General features: G+C 50.6%; 1 protein-coding gene across 2 annotated transcripts in view; it reads right to left on the bottom strand.

The window, feature by feature from the left end:
* Nucleotides 1-7583: 7583 nt before the first annotated feature.
* The window catches only part of LOC138468393 (zinc finger protein 84-like), a 145881-nt gene continuing 126141 nt past the window's right edge, over nt 7584-27323 (bottom strand). For both annotated transcript variants that reach the window (XM_069608935.1, XM_069608936.1), the window contains one exon: nt 7584-15014. In XM_069608935.1, coding sequence (XP_069465036.1) covers nt 13113-14549 — 1437 coding nt within the window. In that variant the 5' untranslated portion in view covers nt 14550-15014 and the 3' untranslated portion in view covers nt 7584-13112. The remainder of the gene's footprint in view (nt 15015-27323) is intronic.

Raw genomic sequence — 27323 nt, 5'->3', positions numbered from 1 at the left:
TGGGGGTGCAGGGGGACATGAGTGGGGGCCTGGTGGAGGTTGACCCTGCACTGCTGGGGGGTGGGGGTGGTGGGAGACATGAGTGGGGGCCTGGTGGAGGGTGACCCTGCACTGCTGGGGGGTGGGGTGGTGGGAGACATGAGTGGGGGCCTGGTGGGGGCTGCCCATGGTGGCAGGGGGGTGGGGGTGGTGGGAGACATGAGTGGGGGCCTGGTGGAGGGTGACCCTGCACTGCTGGGGGGTGGGGGTGCAGGGGGACATGAGTGGGGGCCTGGTGGAGGGTGACCCTGCACTGCTGGGGGGTTGGGGTGCAGGGGGACATGAGTGGGGGCCTGGTGTGGAGGTTGACCCTGCACTGCTGGGGGGTGGGGGTGGTGGGAGACATGAGTGGGGGCCTGGTGGAGGGTGACCCTGCACTGCTGGGGGGTGGGGGTGCAGGGGGACATGAGTGGGGGCCTGGTGGAGGTTGACCCTGCACTGCTGGGGGGTGGGGGTGGTGGGAGACATGAGTGGGGGCCTGGTGGAGGGTAACCCTGCACTGCTGGGGGGTGGGGGTGCAGGGGGACATGAGTGGGGGCCTGGTGGAGGTTGACCCTGCACTGCTGGGGGGTGGGGGTGGTGGGAGACATGAGTGGGGGCCTGGTGGAGGGTGAACCTGCACTGCTGGGGGGTGGGGGTGCAGGGGAACATGAGTGGGGGCCTGGTGGAGGTTGACCCTGCACTGCTGGGGGGTGGGGGTGGTGGGAGACATGAGTGGGGGCCTGGTGGGGGCTGCCCATGGTGGCAGGGGGGTGGGGGTGGTGGGAGACATGAGTGGGGGCCTGGTGGAGGGTGACCCTGCACTGCTGGGGGGTGGGGGTGCAGGGGGACATGAGTGGGGGCCTGGTGGAGGTTGACCCTGCACTGCTGGGGGGTGGGGGTGGTGGGAGACATGAGTGGGGGCCTGGTGGAGGGTGCCCCTGCACTGCTGGGGGGTGGGGGTGGTGGGAGACATGAGTGGGGGCCTGGTGGAGGGTGCCCCTGCACTGCTGGGGGGTGGGGGTGGTGGGAGACATGAGTGGGGGCCTGGTGGAGGGTGACCCTGCACTGCTGGGGGGTGGGGGTGCAGGGGGACATGAGTGGGGGCCTGGTGGAGGGTGACCCTGCACTGCTGGGGGGTGGGGGGTGCAGGGGGACATGAGTGGGGGCCTGGTGGAGGGTGACCCTGCACTGCTGGGGGGTGGGGGTGCAGGGGGACATGAGTGGGGGCCTGGTGGAGGTTGACCCTGCACTGCTGGGGGGTGGGGGTGGTGGGAGACATGAGTGGGGGCCTGGTGGAGGGTGACCCTGCACTGCTGGAGGGTGGGGGTGGTGGGAGACATGAGTGGGGGCCTGGTGGGGGCTGCCCATGGTGGCAGGGGGGTGGGGGTGGTGGGAGACATGAGTGGGGGCCTGGTGGAGGGTGACCCTGCACTGCTGGGGGGTGGGGGTGCAGGGGGACATGAGTGGGGGCCTGGTGGAGGTTGACCCTGCACTGCTGGGGGGTGGGGGTGGTGGGAGACATGAGTGGGGGCCTGGTGGGGGCTGCCCATGGTGGCAGGGGGGTGGGGGTGGTGGGAGACATGAGTGGGGGCCTGGTGGAGGGTGACCCTGCACTGCTGGGGGGTGGGGGTGCAGGGGGACATGAGTGGGGGCCTGGTGGAGGTTGACCCTGCACTGCTGGGGGGTGGGGGTGGTGGGAGACATGAGTGGGGGCCTGGTGGGGGCTGCCCATGGTGGCAGGGGGGTGGGGGTGGTGGGAGACATGAGTGGGGGCCTGGTGGAGGGTGACCCTGCACTGCTGGGGGGTGGGGGTGCAGGGGGACATGAGTGGGGGCCTGGTGGAGGTTGACCCTGCACTGCTGGGGGGTGGGGGTGGTGGGAGACATGAGTGGGGGCCTGGTGGAGGGTGACCATGCACTGCTGGGGGGTGGGCGTGGTGGGAGACATGAGTGGGGGCCTGGTGGAGGGTGACCCTGCACTGCTGGGGGGTGGGGGTGGTGGGAGACATGAGTGGGGGCCTGGTGGGGGCTGCCCATGGTGGCAGGGGGGTGGGGGTGCAGGGGGACATGAGTGGGGGCCTGGTGGAGGGTGACCCTGCACTGCTGGGGGGTGGGGGTGGTGGGAGACATGAGTGGGGGCCTGGTGGAGGGTGACCCTCCACTGCTGGGGGGTGGGGGTGGTGGGAGACATGAGTGGGGGCCTGGTGGAGGGTGACCCTGCACTGCTGGGGGGTGGGGGTGGTGGGAGACATGAGTGGGGGCCTGGTGGAGGGTGACCCTGCACTGCTGGGGGGTGGGGGTGCAGGGGGACATGAGTGGGGGCCTGGTGGAGGGTGCCCCTGCACTGCTGGGGGGTGGGGGTGGTGGGAGACATGAGTGGGGGCCTGGTGGAGGGTGACCCTGCACTGCTGGGGGGTGGGGCTGCAGGGGGACATGAGTAGGGGCCTGGTGGAGGGTGCCCCTGCACTGCTGGGGGGTGGGGGTGGTGGGAGACATGAGTGGGGGCCTGGTGGAGGGTGACCCTGCACTGCTGGGGAGTGGGGGTGCAGGGGGACATGAGTGGGGGCCTGGTGGAGGGTGCCCCTGCACTGCTGGGGGGTGGGGGTGGTGGGAGACATGAGTGGGGGCCTGGTGGAGGGTGACCCTGCACTGCTGGGGGGTGGGGGTGCAGGGGGACATGAGTGGGGGCCTGGTGGAGGTTGACCCTGCACTGCTGGGGGGTGGGGGTGGTGGGAGACATGAGTGGGGGCCTGGTGGAGGGTGACCCTGCACTGCTGGGGGGTGGGGGTGCAGTGGGACATGAGTGAGGGCCTGGTGGAGGTTGACCCTGCACTGCTGGGGGGTGGGGGTGGTGGGAGACATGAGTGGGGGCCTGGTGGGGGCTGCCCATGGTGGCAGGGCGGTGGGGGTGGTGGGAGACATGAGTGGGGGCCTGGTGGAGGGTGACCCTGCACTGCTGGGGGGTGGGGGTGCAGGGGGACATGAGTGGGGGCCTGGTGGAGGTTGACCCTGCACTGCTGGGGGGTGGGGGTGGTGGGAGACATGAGTGGGGGCCTGGTGGAGGGTGCCCCTGCACTGCTGGGGGGTGGGGGTGGTGGGAGACATGAGTGGGGGCCTGGTGGAGGGTGACCCTGCACTGCTGGGGGGTGGGGATGGTGGGAGACATGAGTGGGGGCCTGGTGGGGGCTGCCCATGGTGGCAGGGGGGTGGGGGTGCAGGGGGACATGAGTGGGGGCCTGGTGGAGGGTGACCCTGCACTGCTGGGGGGTGGGGGTGGTGGGAGACATGAGTGGGGGCCTGGTGGAGGGTGACCCTGCACTGCTGGGGGGTGGGGGTGGTGGGAGACATGAGTGGGGGCCTGGTGGAGGGTGACTCTGCACTGCTGGGGGGGTGGGGGTGGTGGGAGACATGAGTGGGGGCCTGGTGGAGGGTGACCCTGCACTGCTGGGGGGTGGGGGTGCAGGGGGACATGAGTGGGGGCCTGGTGGAGGGTGCCCCTGCACTGCTGGGGGGTGGGGGTGGTGGGAGACATGAGTGGGGGCCTGGTGGAGGGTGACCCTGCACTGCTGGGGGGTGGGGGTGCAGGGGGACATGAGTGGGGGCCTGGTGGAGGGTGCCCCTGCACTGCTGGGGGGTGGGGGTGGTGGGAGACATGAGTGGGGGCCTGGTGGAGGGTGACCCTGCACTGCTGGGGGGTGGGGGTGCAGGGGGACATGAGTGGGGGCCTGGTGGAGGGTGCCCCTGCACTGCTGGGGGGTGGGGGTGGTGGGAGACATGAGTGGGGGCCTGGTGGAGGGTGACCCTGCACTGCTGGGGGTGGGGGTGCAGGGGGACATGAGTGGGGGCCTGGTGGAGGGTGCCCCTGCACTGCTGGGGGGTGGGGGTGGTGGGAGACATGAGTGGGGGCCTGGTGGAGGGTGACCCTGCACTGCTGGGGGGTGGGGGTGCAGGGGGACATGAGTGGGGGCCTGGTGGAGGTTGACCCTGCACTGCTGGGGGGTGGGGGTGGTGGGAGACATGAGTGGGGGCCTGGTGGAGGGTGACCCTGCACTGCTGGGGGGTGGGGGTGGTGGGAGACATGAGTGGGGGCCTGGTGGGGGCTGCCCATGGTGGCAGGGGGGTGGGGGTGGTGGGAGACATGAGTGGGGGCCTGGTGGAGGGTGACCCTGCACTGCTGGGGGGTGGGGGTGCAGGGGGACATGAGTGGGGGCCTGGTGGAGGGTGACCCTGCACTGCTGGGGGGTGGGGGTGCAGGGGGACATGAGTGGGGGCCTGGTGTGGAGGTTGACCCTGCACTGCTGGGGGGTGGGGGTGGTGGGAGACATGAGTGGGGGCCTGGTGGAGGGTGACCCTGCACTGCTGGGGGGTGGGGGTGCAGGGGGACATGAGTGGGGGCCTGGTGGAGGTTGACCCTGCACTGCTGGGGGGTGGGGGTGGTGGGAGACATGAGTGGGGGCCTGGTGGAGGGTGACCCTGCACTGCTGGGGGGTGGGGGTGCAGGGGGCATGAGTGGGGGCCTGGTGGAGGTTGACCCTGCACTGCTGGGGGGTGGGGGTGGTGGGAGACATGAGTGGGGGCCTGGTGGAGGGTGACCCTGCACTGCTGGGGGGTGGGGGTGCAGGGGGACATGAGTGGGGGCCTGGTGGAGGTTGACCCTGCACTGCTGGGGGGTGGGGGTGGTGGGAGACATGAGTGGGGGCCTGGTGGGGGCTGCCCATGGTGGCAGGGGGGTGGGGGTGGTGGAAGACATGAGTGGGGGCCTGGTGGAGGGTGACCCTGCACTGCTGGGGGGTGGGGGTGCAGGGGGACATGAGTGGGGGCCTGGTGGAGGTTGACCCTGCACTGCTGGGGGGTGGGGGTGGTGGGAGACATGAGTGGGGGCCTGGTGGAGGGTGCCCCTGCACTGCTGGGGGGTGGGGGTGGTGGGAGACATGAGTGGGGGCCTGGTGGAGGGTGCCCCTGCACTGCTGGGGGGTGGGGGTGGTGGGAGACATGAGTGGGGGCCTGGTGGAGGGTGACCCTGCACTGCTGGGGTGTGGGGGTGGTGGGAGACATGAGTGGGGGCCTGGTGGGTGCTGCCCATGGTGGCAGGGGGGTGGGGGTGCAGGGGGACATGAGTGGGGGCCTGGTGGAGGGTGACCCTGCACTGCTGGGGGGTGGGGGTGGTGGGAGACATGAGTGGGGGCCTGGTGGAGGGTGACCCTGCACTGCTGGGGGGTGGGGGTGCAGGGGACATGAGTGGGGGCCTGGTGGAGGGTGCCCCTGCACTGCTGGGGGGTGGGGGTGGTGGGAGACATGAGTGGGGGCCTGGTGGAGGGTGACCCCGCACTGCTGGGGGGTGGGGGTGCAGGGGGACATGAGTGGGGGCCTGGTGGAGGGTGACCCTGCACTGCTGGGGGGTGGGGGTGGTGGGAGACATGAGTGGGGGCCTGGTGGGGGCTGCCCATGGTGGCAGGGGGGTGGGGGTGGTGGGAGACATGAGTGGGGGCCTGGTGGGGGCTGCCCATGGTGGCAGGGGGGTGGGGGTGGTGGGAGACATGAGTGGGGGCCTGGTGGAGGGTGCCCCTGCACTACTGGGGGCTGGGGGTGCAGGGGGACATGAGCAGGTGTGCAGGGTAGTCCCCTGTTTTGTGGGCTGCCTGCTGGGGCCGTGGAGGGTGTACAGAGAAAACCTGTGAGGACCCACCCAGCCTAATTGCGTGTGATAATTCCCGCACACCCCTGTAATACACGTACCTGGCCAAATCGCATGTGAGAATTCTCGCGCACCCCTGTAATACACGTACCCGGCCGAATCGCGTGTAGAACTTCCCGTGTACCCCTGTAATACACGTACCCAGCCAAATCGCATGTGATAATTCCCACGTACCCCTGTAATACACGTACCCTGGCCAATCGCGTGTAGAACTTCCCACGCACCCCTGTAATACACGTACCAAGCCAAATCGCGTCTGATCATTACCACGCACCCCTGTAATACACGTGCCCTGGCTAATCGCATGTAAGACTTCCCGCGTACCCCTGTAATACACGTTCCCTGGACAATCGCGTGTTGAACTTCCCACGTACCCCTGTAATGCACGTTCCCTGGACAATCGCGTGTTGAACTTCCCGCGTACCCCTGTAATACACGTTCCCTGGACTATCGCGTGTTGAACTTCCCGCGCACCCCTGAAATACACGTACCCTGGCAGCCTGGCTAATCGCGTGTATAACTTCACGCGTACCCCTGATATGCACGTTACCCGCTTTGCGTTCCTTGTTTGGCTGCCCTGTAAACTGGTCCAGGGTTAGCGCAGCCCTTTGCAATGATTTAGCGATTTTGATGGCTTTTCCTTGCGCGAGGGCGTTCTTGGGGGCGTTACTGGCGCTGCTGCAGGGTCGCTGCGATACTCTGCGCCACGGCTGGTTTGGGAGCCTAAAATCCATGAATACGCTGTGCGCGGAAATCGGTTTTAGCGCACGTGCCTGGCGCAGACAATCGCACGCGGACACTCTGCGCCAGCCGCTTGCGACACTTTTCGGCGAAATTCTATGAATTACCCTGTATATATGCCAATGCATTTCGGAAATCATTTCCTTCTTCAGGGCAAGTCTGGTGAATTACAGGTAAGTAACATTTTGCATCAGTATCATCAAACAGAACACACATAATTGTAATAAAAGTAAAAACCAATCAGTCGAGCTTTTAAAGGTGATAAATCAAAATAAAAAATAAAAGACACAATGAGTGGATTGTCAATGTAAATAATGTGAACATGAAAAATGTGTAAAACTAAGTTTACCTTTATGATGTGGCAAATGGTACAGGAGAGAATAACGTTTGTAGTTCATGCCCAAAATGAAATGAGCAGGCAAAATGCCGTGGATACAGCGGCTGAAATGCAAAACACAGATGTGTTCACAAAAGGTAACTCATGTCTAATTATAGAAAATGATCCAGTTACACGCAGTGACATATAAAGCACGGATGTGTATAAAAAGGTAAGTAGAGTGTGCTGGGATCGAATCTCTTACCATGAAGCACACAGAGCGCACAAATCCTCCTGTGTGCAGCTGCAGGGCAGCGTCTCCGACTGCCGTGTTAGGCCGTTGCTTGGACAACGGCTCTTTTGTAATACACGTGATCGCCTCGCGTCTGAGAGAGGCCGGTGGTCACGAACAGAAGTGTATTGCAGGTGATAAGTAAAATAAACATTTATGGGGTATAACAAGAGAATGTCCACAATTAAGGTGACATAATATACAAAATAGAAAAAATGATGGAAATGAAAGCAATACTAACAAGAGCCCGATGGTCACCGGGGGCAAACAGAAACTTAGGCACACGTGTGTGAACCGCAAGAGGTAAACAAGCTATAAAAGCAAAGTGACAAATAATATCACTCAATTACATAATAAACATAAAAATAAACATAAAAATAAAAAAATCAATGTTGTGAATAAATGTAAACCACTAAACATAGAAAACATACTAAATACATAAGATAATGCACTTAATGCTGCACATAGGATGTTCAACAAACACTGCAATAATAACACATGTAATGGGACTACTCAAGATCAATGTAATATGAAGGTTTGGTTTGGTTTATTATTTGTAAGGCGCGCCATGCCCTGGAGCATCAGGGCGCACAAGACAAGAATATGCTCAACTTCGTTGCAGGTACATCTACATGGTCAGAGTACAGTATACAATAGACAAAATATGTACAGGTACATGTGCATGGTCATAATACAGTATACAATAAGCACAATATGTACAGGGCTGGAACTAGGTCCAGAAAACAGGTGATATAGGTGTAGGTATACTTAAAAATGTAGAGGTAATATACAGTGGAATAAATACAGTAATATACATTGGTGTAAATACAGACCGAAGTATCGGTGCTGGGGGCATGCAGGTGGATCGCCAGTGGGGACAGTCAGGTCAAGCAGGTCAGAGAAATTAGATGTCATTGGCTCTCAGCCACGTGGTCAAATTCTGCCTGAATTTCACAAAGGGCTGGGGTTCTCTAATGTCATGTGGTAATGAGTTCCACAGCTGTGCTGCTTTGACTGCGAAGCTGTGTCCTCCAATAGTGGCACGTTTAAAGCGAGGGACATGAAGGCAATTCGCATTGGCCATTCTTGTGGGTCTAGATGAGGTTCTTAAGTGTAGCCTGTCCATGAGGTAGGGTGGAGCCATGTTATTAAGACACTTGTGATTAAGGGAGGCAATTTTGAGTTGGATTTTATCCTGAGTGGATAGCCACTTATATTCTCTTCTTATAGAGGAGATATGCTCTTTTCTGTTGATCTTGAGAGCAGCTCTCAGGGCATTATTCTGGAGGACCTGGATTTTGTGGATAGTCTGTTTGTTAGCCCCAATGTAGAGACCATTACAATAGTCCAGTTTGGACAGTATGAGGGCTCTGGCAAGCGTGATGCAGCTGTCTGAGGAGAGGAATTGTTTTCTGGCTCTAATGAGTTTGCAAGTATATGCCGTAGTTGAGGCTAGGGAATTGACTTGTTTGACAAAGTTTAACGTGGCCTCGAGGTAAAAACCTAGGGTCTTGACTTCCTTTGCCACTTTGATATTATTCCCGTCGATAATGAAGCTTGCATAGTCGGGGTTCAGTTTAGTTATGTATGTTGGGGTGCCTAGGATTATGAGCTCAGTTTTGTCGTCGTTCAGGCATAAGCCATGTGTGGCCATCCATGCCTGAACAATGCTGTAGATTTTATTCACTAAGGCCAGATCCACGACGTAATCTCCTGAAAGCGGAAGGAGGATCTGGGTATCGTCTGCGTAGTTGGTGTATGCGATACCCAGATGATCCATTTCATCAAAGAGTGGCTTGGTGAATATGTTATAGAGGGTTGGTGACACACAAGATCCCTGGGGTACGCCGCACGTTATAGGGATCGGGTCAGCTGAGGCTGATGGAGAGAAGACTCTCATGGTGCGGTTACTCAAGAAGGATTTGATCCATATTATGGCCTCTTTGGAGAAGTGAGCAGCAGAGTCTAGGTGGCTGCATAAGACTCTATGGTCGACTAAATCGAACACTGCTGAGAGGTCTAGCAAGAGGAGAAAGGATGCTTGGCCATTGTCCCTACATTGATCTATTTGGGCCTTGAGATCGATCAGGGCAGTCTCAGTTCCATGCTGTGGGCGGAATCCAGATTGGCAGGTTCCGAGCAGGTGGTTGGATTCAAGGAAGTTTTGTATTTGCATGTATGCCACTTTGTCTAAAATTTTTAGAAGAAAGGGCACAGTCGTGATAGGCCTAAAATTGGTGGGAATGGCCGGGTAGAGGGTTTGCTTCTTTAGGAGTGGCAGGACCCACGACTCTTTTAGATTATCCGGTACAGTGCCGGTGGTGAAGGATGAATTGATGAGTTTAGTTATGAATGGCGATAATTCTCTCGCAGCATCCTTAATCTCCAAGCTACTGTGAATTGGTCTGGGTATCTTCCCAGAAGTGTACCATGTTCATCTAACAAGAGTGTCCTCCTAAACATCTGTCCACCAGAGCAGAGTTTAGAAATCCATTCTAACAATTCCAACATAAACTCGGGATCAGGAGCCTAGCAGGCCAGGCCTAACGAAAACAAATGGTGCGCTCCTGTACCAGGGAGTGGTTCGGCCTTGAGCAAAGCCAGAAAAAATAAGCAGATAATAACACACAAATGGTGGCACAAGTAAGAAATCATGTTGTTTAATGTTATTACAAAGTGACAGATGGTGGTTGAAGCACATGTTTTTCATCAGCATCTCTTTTAATTCAGTTTATGAACTCTGGCCGATACTGTTTAAATTAGAAATTGTTCATCTTACGTGTGATCAGATTTCATTTAGCACAAAATTCATTTTGTCCACTATTCCTTCTTCAAATTAATATACAACCCTGTGACATTGTTATGTTGACAACTATTTATCCTTTTATGCACAATAAATATCCAATTCCAAATTTCTAGGAGCTCTATTTCATCAGCAAACAGTGAATATTTCTATGTAATATGCCGTTCCTTCTATATTCACCAAAAAGTACTTTTTTTGAAGTTTTATATAATGTACAAACGACAACCTTTGAAATCTGAAGTTTCCTCTTCACACAAACGTTCTTGTGAAATAGTGCTTACACAGTGGAATTGCACCCAGTCTTCTGTAACGTGTACCCCATTAATCAGATCCTAGGCCAGCGAAACAGCTACCAATCAATCAAGTGGTCCAACATAAGGATGGAGTAGTGTTACTACAGTTTAGAGTCTTGACGGGTGGAGGAGACTAGAGTTTAATAATGTTCTGCAAAAGAGGAAATGCTGCTGAGTACAGTTACAAGGCACACTTCTCTGGGAAACTGAGAGCAGTGTTTAACATGCGCAGCATAACAGGACATTTCCAGTTCATGAAATGCACAGTGCATCATTTATGCCTATGTAATGTTATGTTATATGGCATTTATGTAGCACCTAAAGCCATTGGTATGGTCTCAAAGAGCTGTGCGTTGTATGCCCTTGGAGGACAGAGGTCCAAGATGTGAAGGAGGATTTTAGAATGCATGTGTGCATTTTAGCCAGCATGAAGTAAGGTAAGGGCGGCTAAGTCCCTGCTAGCGACCCATGGAGATCTGGCTAGTAGATGGGGCTGTGATAGACTGTCAGGAGAGTATCCAGCATGAAGTAAGGCAGGAGCGGCTAAGTCCCTGCTAGCGACCAATGGAGATCTGGCTAGTAGATGGGTTCTGTAATAGACTGAGGAGAGAAGGGGAGTCAAGGTGACGGATTGTGAGCACAGCTGGACTACATTTCTTAGTGGTGAGCAAACCAAGTTGTATCAAGCAGTGCTCCAGACATGATGAAGTTGGCAGTATTTTACTGCAAATTATGAAGTTGGGAGTATAAAAAACATGTACCTACATTAAAACTAAAAGATGCATTTTTACCTTCCATTTCCGATCAGGCAGCTCCTATCCCTGGCACAGCACTGATGTTACCACTGATAAGAACATATCCATGGAACTCTGAGCTGAAGCAGGGAGCGGGCTACCTGCTGATTTGCCATTTTATGGATGGAAGTATTGTTCTTTTTTCAGGAATATTTGCCTGATTTTAGAGTGCAAAGCGGCCAGCATGCCAAATGCCTGTAGAGATGGGCTTACAAGCTCCCTTTTATTCATTTTTCTATGGTGGATTTAACACCCAAGGTTTCTTTGGTCCAACAGAAAATAAATGACAAAAAAATAAAAATCAGCAAAACAAATGGCAACAGATGGGTCATCGGCAAGCACCTAGAAGCCGGATTGTCTCTGGTAAGGTGCAGTCTTAGAGAGAGGGTATTTCAGATGCAGTGAGCTGCACCACTAGATATAGACAGGCCTTCTGAAAATGGGAAACCTAAATATGGAGGAAGGAGTTCAATATAAGGGCCCAGGGGGAGCAATAGGGCAATAGGGTTAGAATGCAGAAAGGGGGCCCTTTGTCACAGGTTTCCCCCTTTCTCACCTGTTGTCGTTGCCTGATGACTTCTTTAGGCCGAGTCTTCTTTTGTATGGTTTGGGTCTTATACAAGCCCGCTTGGCCATCCTCGGCTTTCAGTGTTCGTTCAGCTTCGATGTCCGGGATCAAGGGGAAACTCCGGGAAACTCAGAAAAAAGGATAAGGAGCACGTGGAGGCGGTGCAAGGATTTCGGGAAGGCTGGATAAGAAGGAGGGACGGTAGATTGGAAGAAGGGTTTCCTGGAACCAGGAAACAACAGAATAGTACAAGGAAGAGTACGGAGCACACGTCCGGTCACAGCTAGCAGCAGCATTGAGACGCGCGGGGTCGCGGGGGAGTGGCCTCTTTATAGAGCACGCTGTGTAGAACGCGAAGACTGGTGAGCAGCGTTCTGGGCTTGCAGCCATGTTGGTAGTATTATGGAGTGTAGACCCTGATGTGTCAGGGACCAGAAAGGCCCAGAAAGGGCGAGTTCGATGGTTCATGACACCCCTGGCTATAAAAAACATGTTTTCAAAATAAAGCACTGAATCAGATCACAGGCACCAATGTCGATGCCGATGAACTGGTGATATGGGAAAATGTACTAATACCTTAGAGGAGGGCAGTACCATTAGCCACTTAAGAAGTACCGAGACATAAGATAGACAGTGAAGATAAAAGGCATTGCAGGGGTTGTAACCACTGATGGTAGAGAAGGGAGGGTCATAAAAAGGATTTTCAGAACACCTAGAGGCCAACCACAGCATTTCATGAGGGCTAAGTGAGAGCACATGATCAATTCTGACAGCAAGATGGGCAGTGTGGGCACAAAGCTCAGAATGGGGAACAGAAGGGTACATTCATGACATTTTTTTGTAATCATTGTTCAACTTTGACTAGTGTGACTCCAGCCTTGTAAATGGGTAATAGCTCTGAACTTTCAGTCATTGGCACAGGAGTAGAACCTAGAGCCATACGAATAGATGAACCTTGTCAATCGTACAATAGGTTTTTAAAACAAATAGGTGATGAGAAGCATCTAGTGAGGCATAACACATCCTGTAAGCAGGGGCTTTGTAACTAAAGGAGACTTTATAATGGCATGTTCCATAAGCCAGGAAGACTTCCAACCTTAGATTGGGGGTTTTTCTGATGACTGCCACTTAGTATGTGTAGAAAGGTCTTATGGACAACAGGTGGTAGATACACATACACTTCACTGATGAGGTGTCACCCATCCGTACATTCTTTGACACCAAAGGACCACCAACTTAATGCAATGTCTTCTCGTTACTAACTCAGTAGGACGGTTCCCTTCCGTACATGACAAGAGACTATGGTTATTGACTTAACAGCACTTTCTTTAGGCATTTTAAAAATGTCCAGTGGTCATTAATTTGCCTAATACCCTCAGGCAGTGTTTCATAGGATGGGTACTCTCATTCAAATATTCAAGGAGAGATGTGTTTGAAACACCAGCGCCTCCCACAATCTTAACCAGCAATTTGTGTAACAGGCTCTCCACGCAACAGACAGGAATTTAGTTGTCAATGAAAATTGATAAGCTGAGGAGATCTAGCCTTCATGATTTGGGTCACTAGCCACAAATGTAATCGCATTTATTTTTAAAAACCTTCTTCAATGTTTTTAAAGACTCTGCACAGAGGTTGTTTCTCACCTGTATGCGTTCTCTGGTGGTGAATAAGTTGTCTCTTCTGAATGAACCTTCTACCACATTCGGTGCACAGATGAGGTTTATCACCTGTATGGGTTCTCTGGTGGGAAATAAGAGTTCCTTTCTGAATAAACCTTTTCCCACATTCAGTGCACAGGTGAGGTTTCACACCTGTATGTGTTCTCTGGTGGAGAACCAGCTGTTCCTTCCGAGAAAAAGTTTTTCCACATTCCGTGCATGGATGAAGTTTCTCACCTGTATGTGTTCTGTGGTGGTGGGCAAGATGTCCCTTCCGAAAGAACCTTTTCCCACATTCAGTGCACTGATAAGGTTTCTCACCTGTATGTGCTCTTTGGTGTTCAATAAGAGATGTCTTCTCACTGAAACTTTTCCCACATTCCGTACATTGATGTGGTTTCTCACCTGTATGTGTTCTCAGGTGACGGACAAGGGACCCCTTTTCACTAAAGCTTTTTCCACATTCAGTGCACAGATGAGGTTTCTCACCTGTATGTGTTCTCTGGTGGTTAGTAAGAGCTCCCTTCTGACTGAAGATTTTCCCACATTCAGTGCATAGATGGGGTTTTTCACCTGTATGTGCTCTCTGGTGGTAAATAAGAGCTTGCTTCACATAGAAGCTTTTCCCACATTCAGTGCACAGATAAGGTTTCTCACCTGTATGTTTTCTCTGGTGGTAAATAAGAGCACGCTTCTCCCTGAACCTTTTCCCACATTCAGTGCACATATGAGGTTTCTCACCTGTATGTTTTTTCTGGTGATAAATGAGATATCCCTTCTGAGTGAACCTCTTCCCACATTCAGTGCACATGTGAGGTTTCACACCTGTATGTGTACTCTGGTGGTCAATAAGAGATACCTTCTCCCTGAACCTTTTCCCACATTCAGTACACTGATGATGTTTCTCACCTGTATGTGTTCTCTGGTGTTGCGTGAGATTACTCTTCACAGTGAAGCCTTTCTCACATTCAGTGCACCAATAAGGTTTCTCACCTGTATGTGTTCTCTGGTGTTGCGTGAGATTACTCTTCACACTGAATCCTTTCCCACACTCAGTGCACCGATAAGGTTTCTCACCTGTATGTGTTCTCTGGTGGTAAATAAGATGTCCCTTCTGACTGAATCGTTTCCCACATTCAGTGCACAGATGAGGTTTCACACCTGTATGTATTCTCTGGTGGTCAATAAGAGATCCCTTCTGACTGAATTGTTTCCCACATTCTGTGCACTGATAAGGTTTCTCACCTGTATGTGTTATTCGGTGGGCAATAAGATGTTTCTTCTGACTGAATATTTTCCCACATTCAGTGCACTGAAGGGGGTTCACACCTGTATGTGTTTTCTGGTGGTGAATAAGGGCCCTCTCCATACTGTACCTTTTCCTGCATTCAGGCCTCCAATAAAGTTTCTCATCTGTTCATCTTCTATTGTGATATGACGTGTTTCTACTGAAGGTTTTAGCATTCATGCACTAAAGGTGCCACTGGTCCATCTGTATTCATAGCCAATTTACAAAAACTACCTTTATATTCAGACTATGCCTAAAATGCCATGTGTTCTATCCTGAATAATAGGCTAAACAGAAGGTTATTCTTGCTGGAAATAAAGCACTGTGTTCATATGATCAGTTGGCCATTTTGGTTTTAAATCTTCAGTTATTCCGTAGGTTTCTCCAATCCCAGGTCCTCATTACTTTGAGAGGTCATCCAGTTCCTAGACGTGTATCCTCGTAGAGGTGTAGATAGTGCTCATTCTCTCAATTAAGCTTTGCACTGTATTCGTCCATCAGAGAAATTAACATAATCGCTGTTGTCTTTTTCTGGGCATCAATGATCTATAGAATTAAAAGGAGATGCACATTATTAATACAGGTTTGCGATCACTGGCATAACACTTAACAGGCAGACTGATTCTGAGTACTAGTGATGTGTGCTAGTTAATTGTTTTTATGTATTATCTGATAGGACTTTGAAGTCCCATCTATTGGGGACATCTTTCTCAATGGATGTTAGCTAAGTAATGCTCCAAAGATTAAACAACAATGCACCACTGACAGGACAGATGTTACAGACTGCAAAATTGTGTTATTTAAAATCGTTTATCATTACATTTTTCACAATAAGCAATTAACAGTTTATAATGTAAATGTTAACAACACATACAACGTAAAAGAAAAAGAACAACATACCTATTGTGAGAAACCTGAAGGTATTCTCCCGCCTACTCCCCCCAGGATCCTCCAGTCAGGTGGCTAGGGATGGGCCATCGCTCCCGATACTGGGGGCGGACAAGCGGGGGAAGATCACCTGAGCGGAGGGTCGCGGGGGATTGAGAGGAGAATGCCTAAAGGTGAGAGATGGTATTCCTCTCTTTCCCAATGTACATCAGCACACTCTCCCTCAGCCTTTATAGAGTAGTTTCAGTCTCACCCCATCCACCCCTCCCCATTTCCAACATGTACTGGGACGAAGAAGAGGCAACCGAGAGTTATAAAGATTACCCATAGGAACAACACTTTCAAGAAGAAGATGCAAGGAAAGGCCTACTACACTCCACCACTAGCTGTTCTGTTAATAGAGTCGGGCAGGGTCAGGCACCTGACATTAACCACACACACCCGACTCCACTTGATTCTGTTAGGACTGATTTTCAATACTCTGGCCTGGTGGACAGATGTATAGAAGGCCAACCTATATTGTGACAGGGACAGCTCTGAGAAGCTGTAGCCAAACCAGTTTAAGGCAGCAGTGACAGGCGGTCTAGGCTAAATTCTTCAGAGGTGGTGAGCTTGTAACTTGCCCACAATGAGGTCACACAATGGGAAAAACAGATTACACTGAGACAGGATGTATACAAATACAGTTATTATTTATTGGCCAAAACACACTGTGAAAAATAACTACTAGCAAGTAGAGTTATCACACAACACTAATAAACAATAGAAACATATATGCAGTCACTTATTATAGGGCATAATACATATTAGAAACTCCTGGAAGTGTTTCAGAGCGCGACAAGGCAAGGGAGAGGCACAGGGGAAAACAAAACAGCGATCTTACTAGGCCCAGTGACATTGAGAACGTGCAAGGCATGGGAGAGGGGGAGGGGAAAAGTGCATGGAAGGGGGGAGAAATGGAGAGTGTGGAGCAAAGGAGAAACAGATAAAAAATAATAAATACATAAATAATAAAGGCAACGAACAGTGGTAGTGCAGCCAGCAATTGGCAAGTGCTGGGTTTAAGGCAGCAGACAGGGTAGGTCTGATAAGTGCAGGAAGAAAAAAAGGGGGGTGACTGTATGGGTACAGACACAGACCCCAGTGCAAGGGGTGGACCGGAGGCAGTGCAGGAGGGTGGCAGGATGAGCAGGTACCTGGGCCTAAAGGACAGAGGGTGGCCAGGTGCACGGTGCCAAGAGAGAACAGATCAGCAGGGGAAAGGGGGAGTGAAGGCAGAAGCAAAGAGGAAGGTCTTGAGGTTGGTAGAGGAGCGAAGAGCTCAAGAGGGTAGGTATTTGCGGAGGGATAGCTGAGGTACTTTAGACCCAGGCCCCAGAAAGCCTTATGGACAACGCAGAGGGTTTTGAATTTAATCCTTGTATCCAATGGGAGCCAATGGAGAGATTTCAGAGCTGGAGAGATACGATCCCAGGGCTTGAGGCCAAGGACAAGTCTCACAGTCCTGTTCTGGATTAGTTGCAGGGGGCTGAGAGTAGAGACAGGTAGATTTAGAAAGAGGCTGTTACAATAGTCCAATCTAGAGAGAACCAGAGCTTGGGAGACCATGAGCTTCTAGGGGAATGAGAGGAAAGGCAGAATACCTCTGAGGAGGTGCAGTAGGAAGTTTGACTTTTTAGAGACATCAGAGATGTGGGCGGAGAAGGAAGGTGTGTCGTCAAAGATGATCCTGGGGTTCTTAGCCTCGCAGGTGGGGGTTGGAGGAGGCCCAAGGGAGGCCGGCGAGAGTGAGGGGAAAGGATGGTGAAGGTGTGCCGATGAGGAGCATCTCCGTTATGGGGCAAATGGCAATGCAGAGGGTGAGAGTTGCCAAGGTATTGGTTGAAAAGCCAGGGCGGGAGGTTAGACCCCTGGGGAACACCACAGGTAGAGAGGGGGATAGATGATAAGAAGGACCCAAGTTGGACCTGGTTAGATAAGTATTATGCACTCAAGGTCCACAGAGATGATCTCTAACTAGAATAGTCCAGCCCTAAGTTGTCTGGGGCCTTATGCCAAATAGTTCAAGAAAACGTTCCACAGAAGCTTTGATGCAGGAAAACATGCAGGTAGGGTACAAGTTTACCAAACTACCAAAAGTAGCTCGAACTTTCAGAGGTCTTGCACAAGCAGGCAATGGCAAAGCCAAAATTGATAGAATAAAGGTTTATTATAAGCCCATTGACTTATAATGGAAGTATAGGGGTAGGTTAGAAGCTCTGCAACTTACCCCGTACTCCAATTCTTCCCCCGACTTGGCAGGACAAAGGAAGAAGGTCCAACATTGCTTTTCCTGCCAAAAGTCGCACTCTCCTCAATGCTAGGATGCCGAATTTCCGCAGAGGTCAGTCTTGTAGGGTCACATGAGGATCCCCCTCTGAGTTTCAGGACGAAACTCAGAACAGTGACGCCGGCAGCACGGTAGCCCAAAATCAAAGCTGGTCAGTAACAGGACGGCTCCAGTGCACTTCCAAAGGCTTACTTTGGCAGGTCACCGAGCAGACGTCAGGAATGGATGCTCCCTCCACTCCAAGGCTCGCAGCTCCTTTGCAGGCCTGCTAAAGATCACAAGTAAGATAGAGCTCCTCCAGGACAGCAGCAGAAGTTGGTCGCCAGGCCTCCTTCAGTCAGGACTCCGGTTTCTTTGCGGGTCTCGCAGCTGGACAGGATACTTGGCTCCTTCAGGTTTCTCCAGGATCTCTCAAGAATGGGTGCAGGGGTCCTCTTCTTATCCTAAAAGCCAGGTAAGAGATGCTGCCCTCACTGGCCAATAGCAGGACTAGCCCACACACATACCTCAGCAGTGGTCCAATCAGGACCACTGGCGGGAACATTCATGCATACCACTCAGACACACTGAAACCAGTTTGTGGATCTGGACCAGACAGTACCAGCCCACATCCTGCCAGCAAACACACACAGACGTCCAGTAGCCCGCCAAAGGCTCCTTCTTTCCCAAAGAACAAGATGGCAAAAGGACAAGCGAGAAATCTTGTGGCACGGCCATGTTTGACCAGTAGTCACAGTTAGTAGCCAAACGCGGTAAACGCAGAAAGACTAAAACCAAAATTCCCAAAAAGTGGGAATAAGACACTGCTGCCACCAGTTTATCCTTTTAGCACACCTAGAGTAACTAACAATCCTGTGAGTGTTAGTCTAGTGAGAAAACAAAACTGTATCATATTGCTCTGCAGTGTAAGCTGCTTTGTACAATGATAAAAAGTGACCACAAGTGATACAAAAGTAACCAAAAGTAGTAATAGTAACAAGACTAAGGAAAACAATGTTTCCGAGTACTGACAGTCTGAAGGACATGTCAGTTTCTCAATGACATATGGGCAAAAGCCAGTGCAGTGCAGCTTAAGGCTTCACTGTACTGCAAACAGTACTGGTCAGATTAAAAAATAAAAGCAAAAAGTTTGGAGGTTCCGTAAAGATGGCAGGAAATGTGCAGTAAAGAGAAATCTTTCCTTACAGACTCCAAGTTAGGGTATACAAGGTGTGGTTCTGCCAGACAAACATAGCGAGCTGGGGTTGCTGGATGGACCGTGGAAGCCAGTGCCTGCAGCTGTAGGAGCCCAGATTATCCAGAGGAGAACGGAACACCAGGACGCTGACCTGCTGTGTAGAGGGGGCTGCAGCTTGGCGAGGGAGCCGTGTCTCCATGGAGCTGGATTGGGAAAAGCTGTGACTTGTTGGCCATATCCAGACTAGTGCTCGTTCTCCTGGGACGTGTGCAGGCCCCATGGGCATCTGAGGGGCAAGTGGTGAGACCCTGAAATCGACCCACCCATCCCGAGGAAACTGCCTGCCATCGCTGCGCTACTCAGCGAGTTTCATGAAAGAGAGAAAGAGAAACTCGGTAGCACGCGGGTGGCTGCAGAGATGGTTCAAGCAGAACGATAATGGAAAAGCGAAAGAAAGAAACAAAAAAGTTGCGCTAGCGACGTGAAAGCAGAAAAAGCAGAAACAGTGAATTGTGGAACGGAAAGAAAAAGGGTGCAAGCGACCTGACAGAGAAGGAAATGTAAGAAAGGTGCGGGCGGCACTAAGCAAACAGAGAAGTGTGCAAGTGTGCATGCCAAAGTAAAAGAAGTGTGCAAGGCAAAGTAAAAAAGAAGGGTGCAAGAGACACAGCAAAGTAATAGAAGTGTGCAAGAGGCAAGGCAAAGTGGAAAGTGTGCAAGAGGCACAGACAGATGAAAAGTAGAAGAACAACTAGGACAGAGTGAAAGAGGCACAGCAAGGAAAAGGTTCCCGAAGAAAAGTGCAGAGTGTAAGCAGAGGGGCCAGAAATCAAAGTTGTCGCGCATGGGAGGAGCAAAAGGCCTGCATTATCGCAAGGCTCTAATACTGCCCCGTGGGAGGTACATCCTGATAAGGTGAACCTTTGTTTAACACAAGAGGGGCCTAGGATGGGGGAAGGGAACCCAGAGAGGCCCACAGAACACTGGTAAAGACATTGTTATAAGGAGAAAGGCCAAGGCTTGGGGAGGGGAACCCTCAGAGGCCTAAAGGAAACCGTGAAAGGAACTGTGAATCTTCATTTGAGACAAGAGATGCCTAGACTTGGGGAAGGGAACCCTGAGAGGCCTAAGAGGAATTGTGTCTTTTATTTTGGAACCAGAGGGCTTCTGGGCTTGGGGAAGGGAACCCCAAGAGACCCAGAGACATTGTGAACTTTATCGACTTGAGGCAAGAGCCCCACCTGGAAGATTCTGAGGGCTTTTGCGTTTAACTGTTTTTAAAACTGGCAGACCTAAACCTGACTGTAAGGCTATCTGAAAACAGCCTTGGTTTGCAGTTCCTTTTGAACCACCCTTTTTCTTTAAGAAGACCCAACATCACATGTGTTTAAAGAGTGAGGGCAAGCAGAGTGAGGGCAAGCATAGGTTTTGACACAGGCAGATTTTGGTTTTGGACTTACGGACACCGACGACCCTTAGAAACATCTGTTGAGGGAATAACCTCATTAGATTTAGGTCCAGTTAGGCATTACACCAACCCTACAAAGTTTTATAATAACGTTTTTAAAACTGTTAGTTTTGAGTCTGTTTCTCTCTTGATAACCTGCCTGCCTACACTATCTAGGGGCTGTGTGGTTATGGTTAAGTTGCTAAACTCATAGGAAGAGCACTTTATCAGCGGCTTATAAAAAATTCTCACCAAACTTTACAAAAAAGTATATGGTCGGCCCAGAATTTTTTTCGCCAAGTTGGGCGAGGTTTCGAGCGGTGGGGGGAAAATTACAGGGGGGGTCCCAAAAATCTTTTTTCCCTATAGACTGATTGAGTAAAAACTTTGCGCACAGCTACACGTCGAACGGCTGGACCGATTTTCACCAAATTTGCGCAAGGAGCGGGGGCTTGTGCTAGAAAGTGTGCTTTTGTGTGTTCGGTGGAAATCGAACCAGTAAATTATTAGTGATATCTGGGTCCGCTGCATGGACCCATTTCCATGTTCGCTCAACGGACAGAAGTGTCATTTGATCGTGGTACGTTGTGTTGTCGGAGAGGTTTGGACACGGCCGGTGTTTGGCTGGAGGGAAGCGTGCTGTACGTCAACCTTTTTTGGGAAAGCCGCCATGGTGTATCGGAGGACAGTGCAGCGGCGGAAGGGTCTTGGAAATGTACCGTACGCATTGTGTTGGCGCCAATAAGGGAGGGAATGGCAGGGGGAGTGAGAAGTGGTTTATATGTGACATATGTAGGCCTGTACTTTCTGTGGTGATTGGAGGCAGTTGTCGTAACGGTCCCTTAGCTTCTGTTGCGACCTGTTTGCAGCAAACTCTTTTCGTGGTGAGTGGAGGCAGGTCATTTGCAGATGGGGAGTGATTGCACATGACATAGGTTGGGTGGGAGCGCGGGTGGCGGTGCACTGTGGATGGAATGCGGTAGTTGGGCACATGGAGGCGTGCATGGGTGAATGAAGGTGCGGTGGGTCTGGGGAAGGATTACACTATTGGGTGAATGGCCGAAGCCCGTAGGCTGTAGGGCATGCACAGAGGAGCGTAGGGCTGCAACATACACACCGCAGGAAGGCATGTTTGAGTCTGCATCTGGTACAGTGTGGTGGCTTGCATAGTGCAGTGTGTGCAGATTGGTTGTAGTAGCGTTGATGCTGCAAACTTATTGTGGGTAGGTTGGCAGTGACACAGTACTTTCTGATTGGGAGAGGGTACGCCTATAGTATGTGAATGAAAGTGTAAAGGGGTGCAATAGAGAGTGTTTTCTTTCCACATTTTGTTAACTGTTGCAATTTGTTGCTGCATAGCTACATAGTGGTGCGCAGGTTGGATAGGACTGCTGGTGGTAGTGGTGTGTATGTCGATGGTCGTAGTTAGTGAAATGGTGAAATGCATGGTGGCATTACGTTGCTGTAGGTGTGTTCAAGGCCTATTCTGTGTGCAGAATTGTTTAAGTAGGCCGAATGTTGTGAAAATGTTGTGGTTAGTGACACAATGCTTTGTGAATGGCTGTGGGTAGAGGTGGTGGAGGATGTGGTATGTTTGTGCATTTTGGTAAGTGCAACCTGTGTTTGTGATTGGGGGAGTTGGGGTGAAGTGCTGCAACCTAAGTGTGGCATGGTTGTGCAAAATGGTAGCTGGCGACATGGCCATTATGTTAACTGTTGCCATTTGTTGCTGTGTAGCACCATTGCGGTGTACAGGTTGGGTAGGAGTGTTGGTGGCAGTGGTGTCTATGTGGATTGTCGCAGTTGCTGATATGGAGACATGCATGGTGGTATTACGTTGCCGTGAGTGTGTTCAAGGCCTGGACTACTGGATGTATGGCCGAAGGCCGTAGGCCGTAGGCCATGCATTCAAGAGCCTAGGCCTTGAGGACACGCACAGCAGTAATGCATTTTTCAATGTGCATGAGTCAGAGGGTGGTGACATGTAAGGAATGGGTGTGGGTATGCCCATAGTATGGGATTGAAAGTTCACAGGAATGCAGGAGAGTGTCTTGTTTGTACATTATGGTAACTGTTGCAATTTGTTACTACATACATTCATGGCGGTGCATGCATACTGTCAGTATGTTACAGGGTATGGTTGAAGGGAAGTTTATATGTGCTTGAATAGCGTGCTGTGTGCACAATGCTTGCAGTATGGGCAATGTTCTAAACATGTAGTGTTTACGTTGCCAGTGAAACAATCCTTTCTAAGTGGAAGTGGGTAAGACAATAGTATGTGAATGAAAGGGCGTAGGGGTGCCGGAGACAGTGCAATGTTTATACATTATGGTAACAGTTGTATGTAATGATGTGCATGTCCATTGTGGTGTCGAGGCTGGTTAGGAGGGCTGGTGCCAGTGGTGCATATGTGCATTTATTTATTTTATTTATTTATTATTACATTTGTTACTCGCCCAGACCCGAGGGTATCACGGCGAGATTGGAGGCATCTTATCAGATATCTTATTCAATGTTACAATACATCAAAACAGTGAAAAGCAGTTCTTTTAAAACTCTTGTTGCAGGCCGGAGGGGCAGCTGGGCATACAAATAGGCCATAGTATCAGCATTTGGTATTGCAATTAGTAAATCCGGTAAATCAGGGGCGTTCTTGTGCTATTGTTAATTGGGAGTAGCTGAATTTAGTATTTGTTGAACAACCATGTTTTCAGCGCTTTTTTGAATCCTGGTAGTGTGTGTCCTCCTTTTTAACGCTAAGTGGTAAAACATTCCAATGAGTTGGGGCTAAGACTTTGAAGCTGCTTCCTCCTGCTCTCTTGTATTTATATTGTGGTACTTCCAAGAGAGCCAGTTTATTGGATCTAAGTATCCTGCAGGGAGTTTTTTTCTTGATAGTATTGTTAAGGTAGCTAGGCGCTTTATTTGTGATGCATTTATGAACAACACTAAGGGCCTCATTACACAGTAGGCGGTAAGGGTTTACCGGTACCGGTAAGGGCACCGGTACCGGTAAACCCTTACCGCCTTACTACGAGGTCCCTTTGCGGGTCCTCCCTTAACGCCTGGTTTTTCCAGGCGTTAAGGACGGGACCCGCAAAGGGACCTCAGAGCTAATTACGGTACCGCAATTTGCGGTACCGTAATTAGCACCTTCCCCATTCCCATTATGCCCTATGGGACAAAAATGGGAATGGGGAAGGGTAAATGGGGATTGGGGAATTACCGCCCCCGCTCACCTTGGAGTAGGGCGGTAATTCCGCCATCCACCAAGGCGGACTCGGTACGGTACCGGTGGCAACCATGGCGCTAATAGCGCCATGGTTACCGCCTACCGTGTAATGAGGCCCTAAGTGTTTTGAAAATGATTCTGGCTTCAAATGGCAGCCAATGATTTTCTCACCTGATGTTGATTATATGGTCAGATTTTAAACCTAATGCTGCTCTGAGGGCTTTGTTCTGTAGTAATTGTATCTTATTGATGTTAGTTTTGGATGTTCCTAAAAAAAAGGATGTTGCAATAGTCCAGTTTCGTTAAGATCAGCGCTCTAGCCAAGGTAATGCAGTTTGTAGGCGTAAGGAATTGGCGGATGAGTGCGATAAATTTAGCTGTGTATGCTGTTGAGGAGGAGACGGCTGATATTTGTTTGTGCATAGTGAGGTTGGCGTCTATATATACTCCAAGAGTTTTGACTTGCTTGAGTACTGGGATCTGTGTCCCGTCTATGTTGATGTGTGAATGGTCGGGATGGAGGGTGCTTATTCTTTTTTGTGAGCCCACAATGAGAACCTCTGTTTTCTCATCGTTAAGACAAAGCCTGTTTAGGGCCATCCAATTTTGAATTATGGCGTAGACTTTATTGATGGCAAGGGTGCCTTGGGTGTAGTCCCTGTAATGGGGATGAGGATCTGGGTGTCATCTGCAAAGTTCGTGTAGATGACACCCATATCGTCAAGGGCTGAGAATAGTTGTTTTGTATATGCGTTATAGAGGGTGGGGGAGAGGCAGGATCCCTGGGGGACTCCTATAGGAACTGCTAGAGGGTTGTCTGTGATACGCGGACATGTATTGTTGAATTACGCTGGGGGGAATGTGTGCAAGGAGCAGACCCACTGGAGCAATGCAGGATTGGCAGTGTATGAGGCACAGGATGGTGATCTTGGAGAATGTGTGTGGAGCACATTGTAGACGTGCTACACCAGCACAAGTGAGTTGCAAAGCGTGTATTGTGCATTCGATGGTTGTGGTGATAGTTGGAACATGCTACACTATTTGGTGTGCGGCAGGAGATGGTGCAGGGAGAAGTTGGGTAGTGTGGCCACAGGGTGCAGTGCGTACATAATGTGAGAATGGAAGTGGGTATGGTTCAAGGATAGTTATGTGGTTGGTTACTCTGCTGTGTGCAGATTTATTGAAGTAGGCCCAATGTTGTGAAGGTGGTGTGCAAAGGTTGACAGTGACACAATAGCGTGTGAATGGTAGTGCATAGGGGTGATGCAGGCTGTGCTATGTTTGTGGCTTCTGCTAAGTGTGACATATTTTCGTGAATGGGCGTTTATTTTTATTTTTTTATTATTTATATGGTTTGTCAAACCTTTAAAATTAAGAATTTGACAGCAAATCGAAAAAAAAAACACATCAACAGTACCCAGCACTACCCCTCCTCCACATCTTGACATCCGCCTTTTTCACTAATCAATCCTCATCATGACGTACTAACTCACATTATTGCTCGGCGAAAGCAGCTAGATTTTATGGTGGTAATTGTCTAATTCAGTGCAGATTTATGGGATTATTATGTTCTTATCCGTTTCGTCTTCTTTCAGGAGTTTTTTCAGTTCCTCAAGAAATGTTACTAGGGCAAACATGAGTGATCGATTTGATCCTTCAAACATCCAAGACCACCAATCCAGGGCACTCAAAGTCTGCAGTTTCACAAAGACAGGCCCAAGAGTCATAGTTCTCAATGTACGCAGCCTAGGACAGAAGAGAGTTAGGTGTTTCAATGTTTCTTTGCAAGATTTACAAAAAACGGCAAAGTGACTCTATGGCCCTCATTACACGTCAGGCGTTAAGGGTTTAACGGCGCCGTTGGCGCTGTTAACCCTTAATGCCTGATTCACACTTTAACGCCTGCTTTTTGCAGGCGTTAAAGTCCAAGGCGCTAAGCGACCTTGGTGCTAATTACGGCACCGTAATTTACGGTGCCGTAAGTAGCGCCTTCCCCATCCCCATTATGCCCTATGGGGCAAAAATGGGAATGGGGAAGGGCAAATGGTGAATGGGGAATTACCGCCCCACTCACCTTGGAATGGGGCGGTAATTCCGCCATCCACCATGGCGGAATCCGGCATGGACCATGGTGCTAATAGCACCATGGTCCACCGCCTGACTTGTAATATTCCCCTATATCTGGATTGTATAGGCGTCGACGTTCTTTGGTGTCCATTGAATTCAGTCTGAACCTCAAGTATGTTGTTCTAGATGAAAGATCATTAAATTGAGACCGATAAGCTTGAAGGTTTCCATGTGCTCTGGCTTCCGCCATCATTCTGGTATTGCGTCTTTGTTCGCAAGTGTGGTTCCAGTCCCAACTCCACACTTTTTTCTTAGCTAAATCAGGATTTTCTAGCAACGTTGACAGCTTAATGTCGTACAGTGCCAGAATTTCAATACAATATTTTTGCCACTTAGCTAACATAGTACCACCAGAGTCTTTTTTTGGTTTAAGTATCTCAAACTGCAAAACTGGGGTAGATACATAGCATTTCCTGAAAAGACATAACAAATTCCAACTCACTCTGGCGTTCATTGATATAAGCCCCAGTTCATATCTAATACAGGCAGTCGATGTGCCACGCGACAAATGCAACACTCTAGCCCAAAAAATATTTTCAAGCGTACTCCAGAGCTCATGTGAGCAGCCAAGTGCATTTTCATCTCCGTAGGTTATTGCTGGAACAGCTTTTTGTTGATAAAAGGCGATCGTAGGTTTTAATGAGAATTTCCCATACTGCCTATTGATGATTGCAGCTTGACCTGCTAGTTGACGACATTTAGATTTTGCTACTTCCGCCCATGGAGCGTCATCTATATTTGAGCTTAGTCTCATGCCCAAATATCTTGTTTCGCGTACGCTCTCAATCTTTGTTTTTTCAAGGAACCAAACTTGTTTCTTGTGATTTTTCTTCACAGATCGTAGGTTTTCGAGTGTTAATATCTCACATTTCTGTTTATTTACTTGGAGACCATTACGGCGCACATATGTTTCCAGGGCGTTCAGTTTCCGCTGCAATCCAATAGGTGTCATATCTAATATTATAAAGTCGTCCGCGTAGACTAGCCAGTTTACGTGTACGCCGTTCATCTTTGGAGGAAAAGAGGCAATTTCACTAAAGCCACTCCTATCTCCGATAGAAACAAATTGAAAATAATGGCTGCCAAGGGGCATCCCTGTTTCAGGCCCTTGAATGTTTCAAAGGGTTTTGACAGTGTCCCCAATCGATCCAGCCTGATCCTGATGTTTGTGTCAGAGTGAAGTTCTTTAATAGCTTCAACGAGGCTTGGTGGACAATTCCATGCTCTTAATTTGTTCCAGAGAATTCCTTGGTCAATGCTGTCAAAAGCATGGGAGAAGTGTATAAATGCTAGATGTATTTTTGTGTTTTGTCTTATAGCTTCCATCTTAAAGAGGTTCAATATTAAAAGATTGAGTCCACACCCTACTCCTTTTGCGAACCGGCCTGTCTGGGATCTATATGGTGACTTTTAGTCACCCACTTCAGAAACATCTGTTGTAATTGTGTGGCATATATCTTACCTATAACATCTAACAAGGCAATAGGTCTATAGTCGCCTGGATTCGCCCGGTTGCCCTTCTTGAAGATTGGCACTATGATTGCGCTCTTCCAAGGTTTTGGGGATGTCCGTTTGTGAACTATTCTTTGGAATAGTGTCATACAGAAGTCAGACCAGGCTTCTGGGTTCTTATTAATAGTGTAATTCGTAAGGCC

Source organism: Ambystoma mexicanum, chromosome 4q, assembly GCF_040938575.1.
Source record: "Ambystoma mexicanum isolate Mex_15411 chromosome 4q, UKY_AmexF1_1, whole genome shotgun sequence".
Lineage (NCBI taxonomy): Eukaryota > Metazoa > Chordata > Amphibia > Caudata > Ambystomatidae > Ambystoma > Ambystoma mexicanum.
The sequence above is the reverse complement of the archived record's forward strand: the minus strand, read 5'-3'. Positions and strand labels throughout refer to the sequence as shown.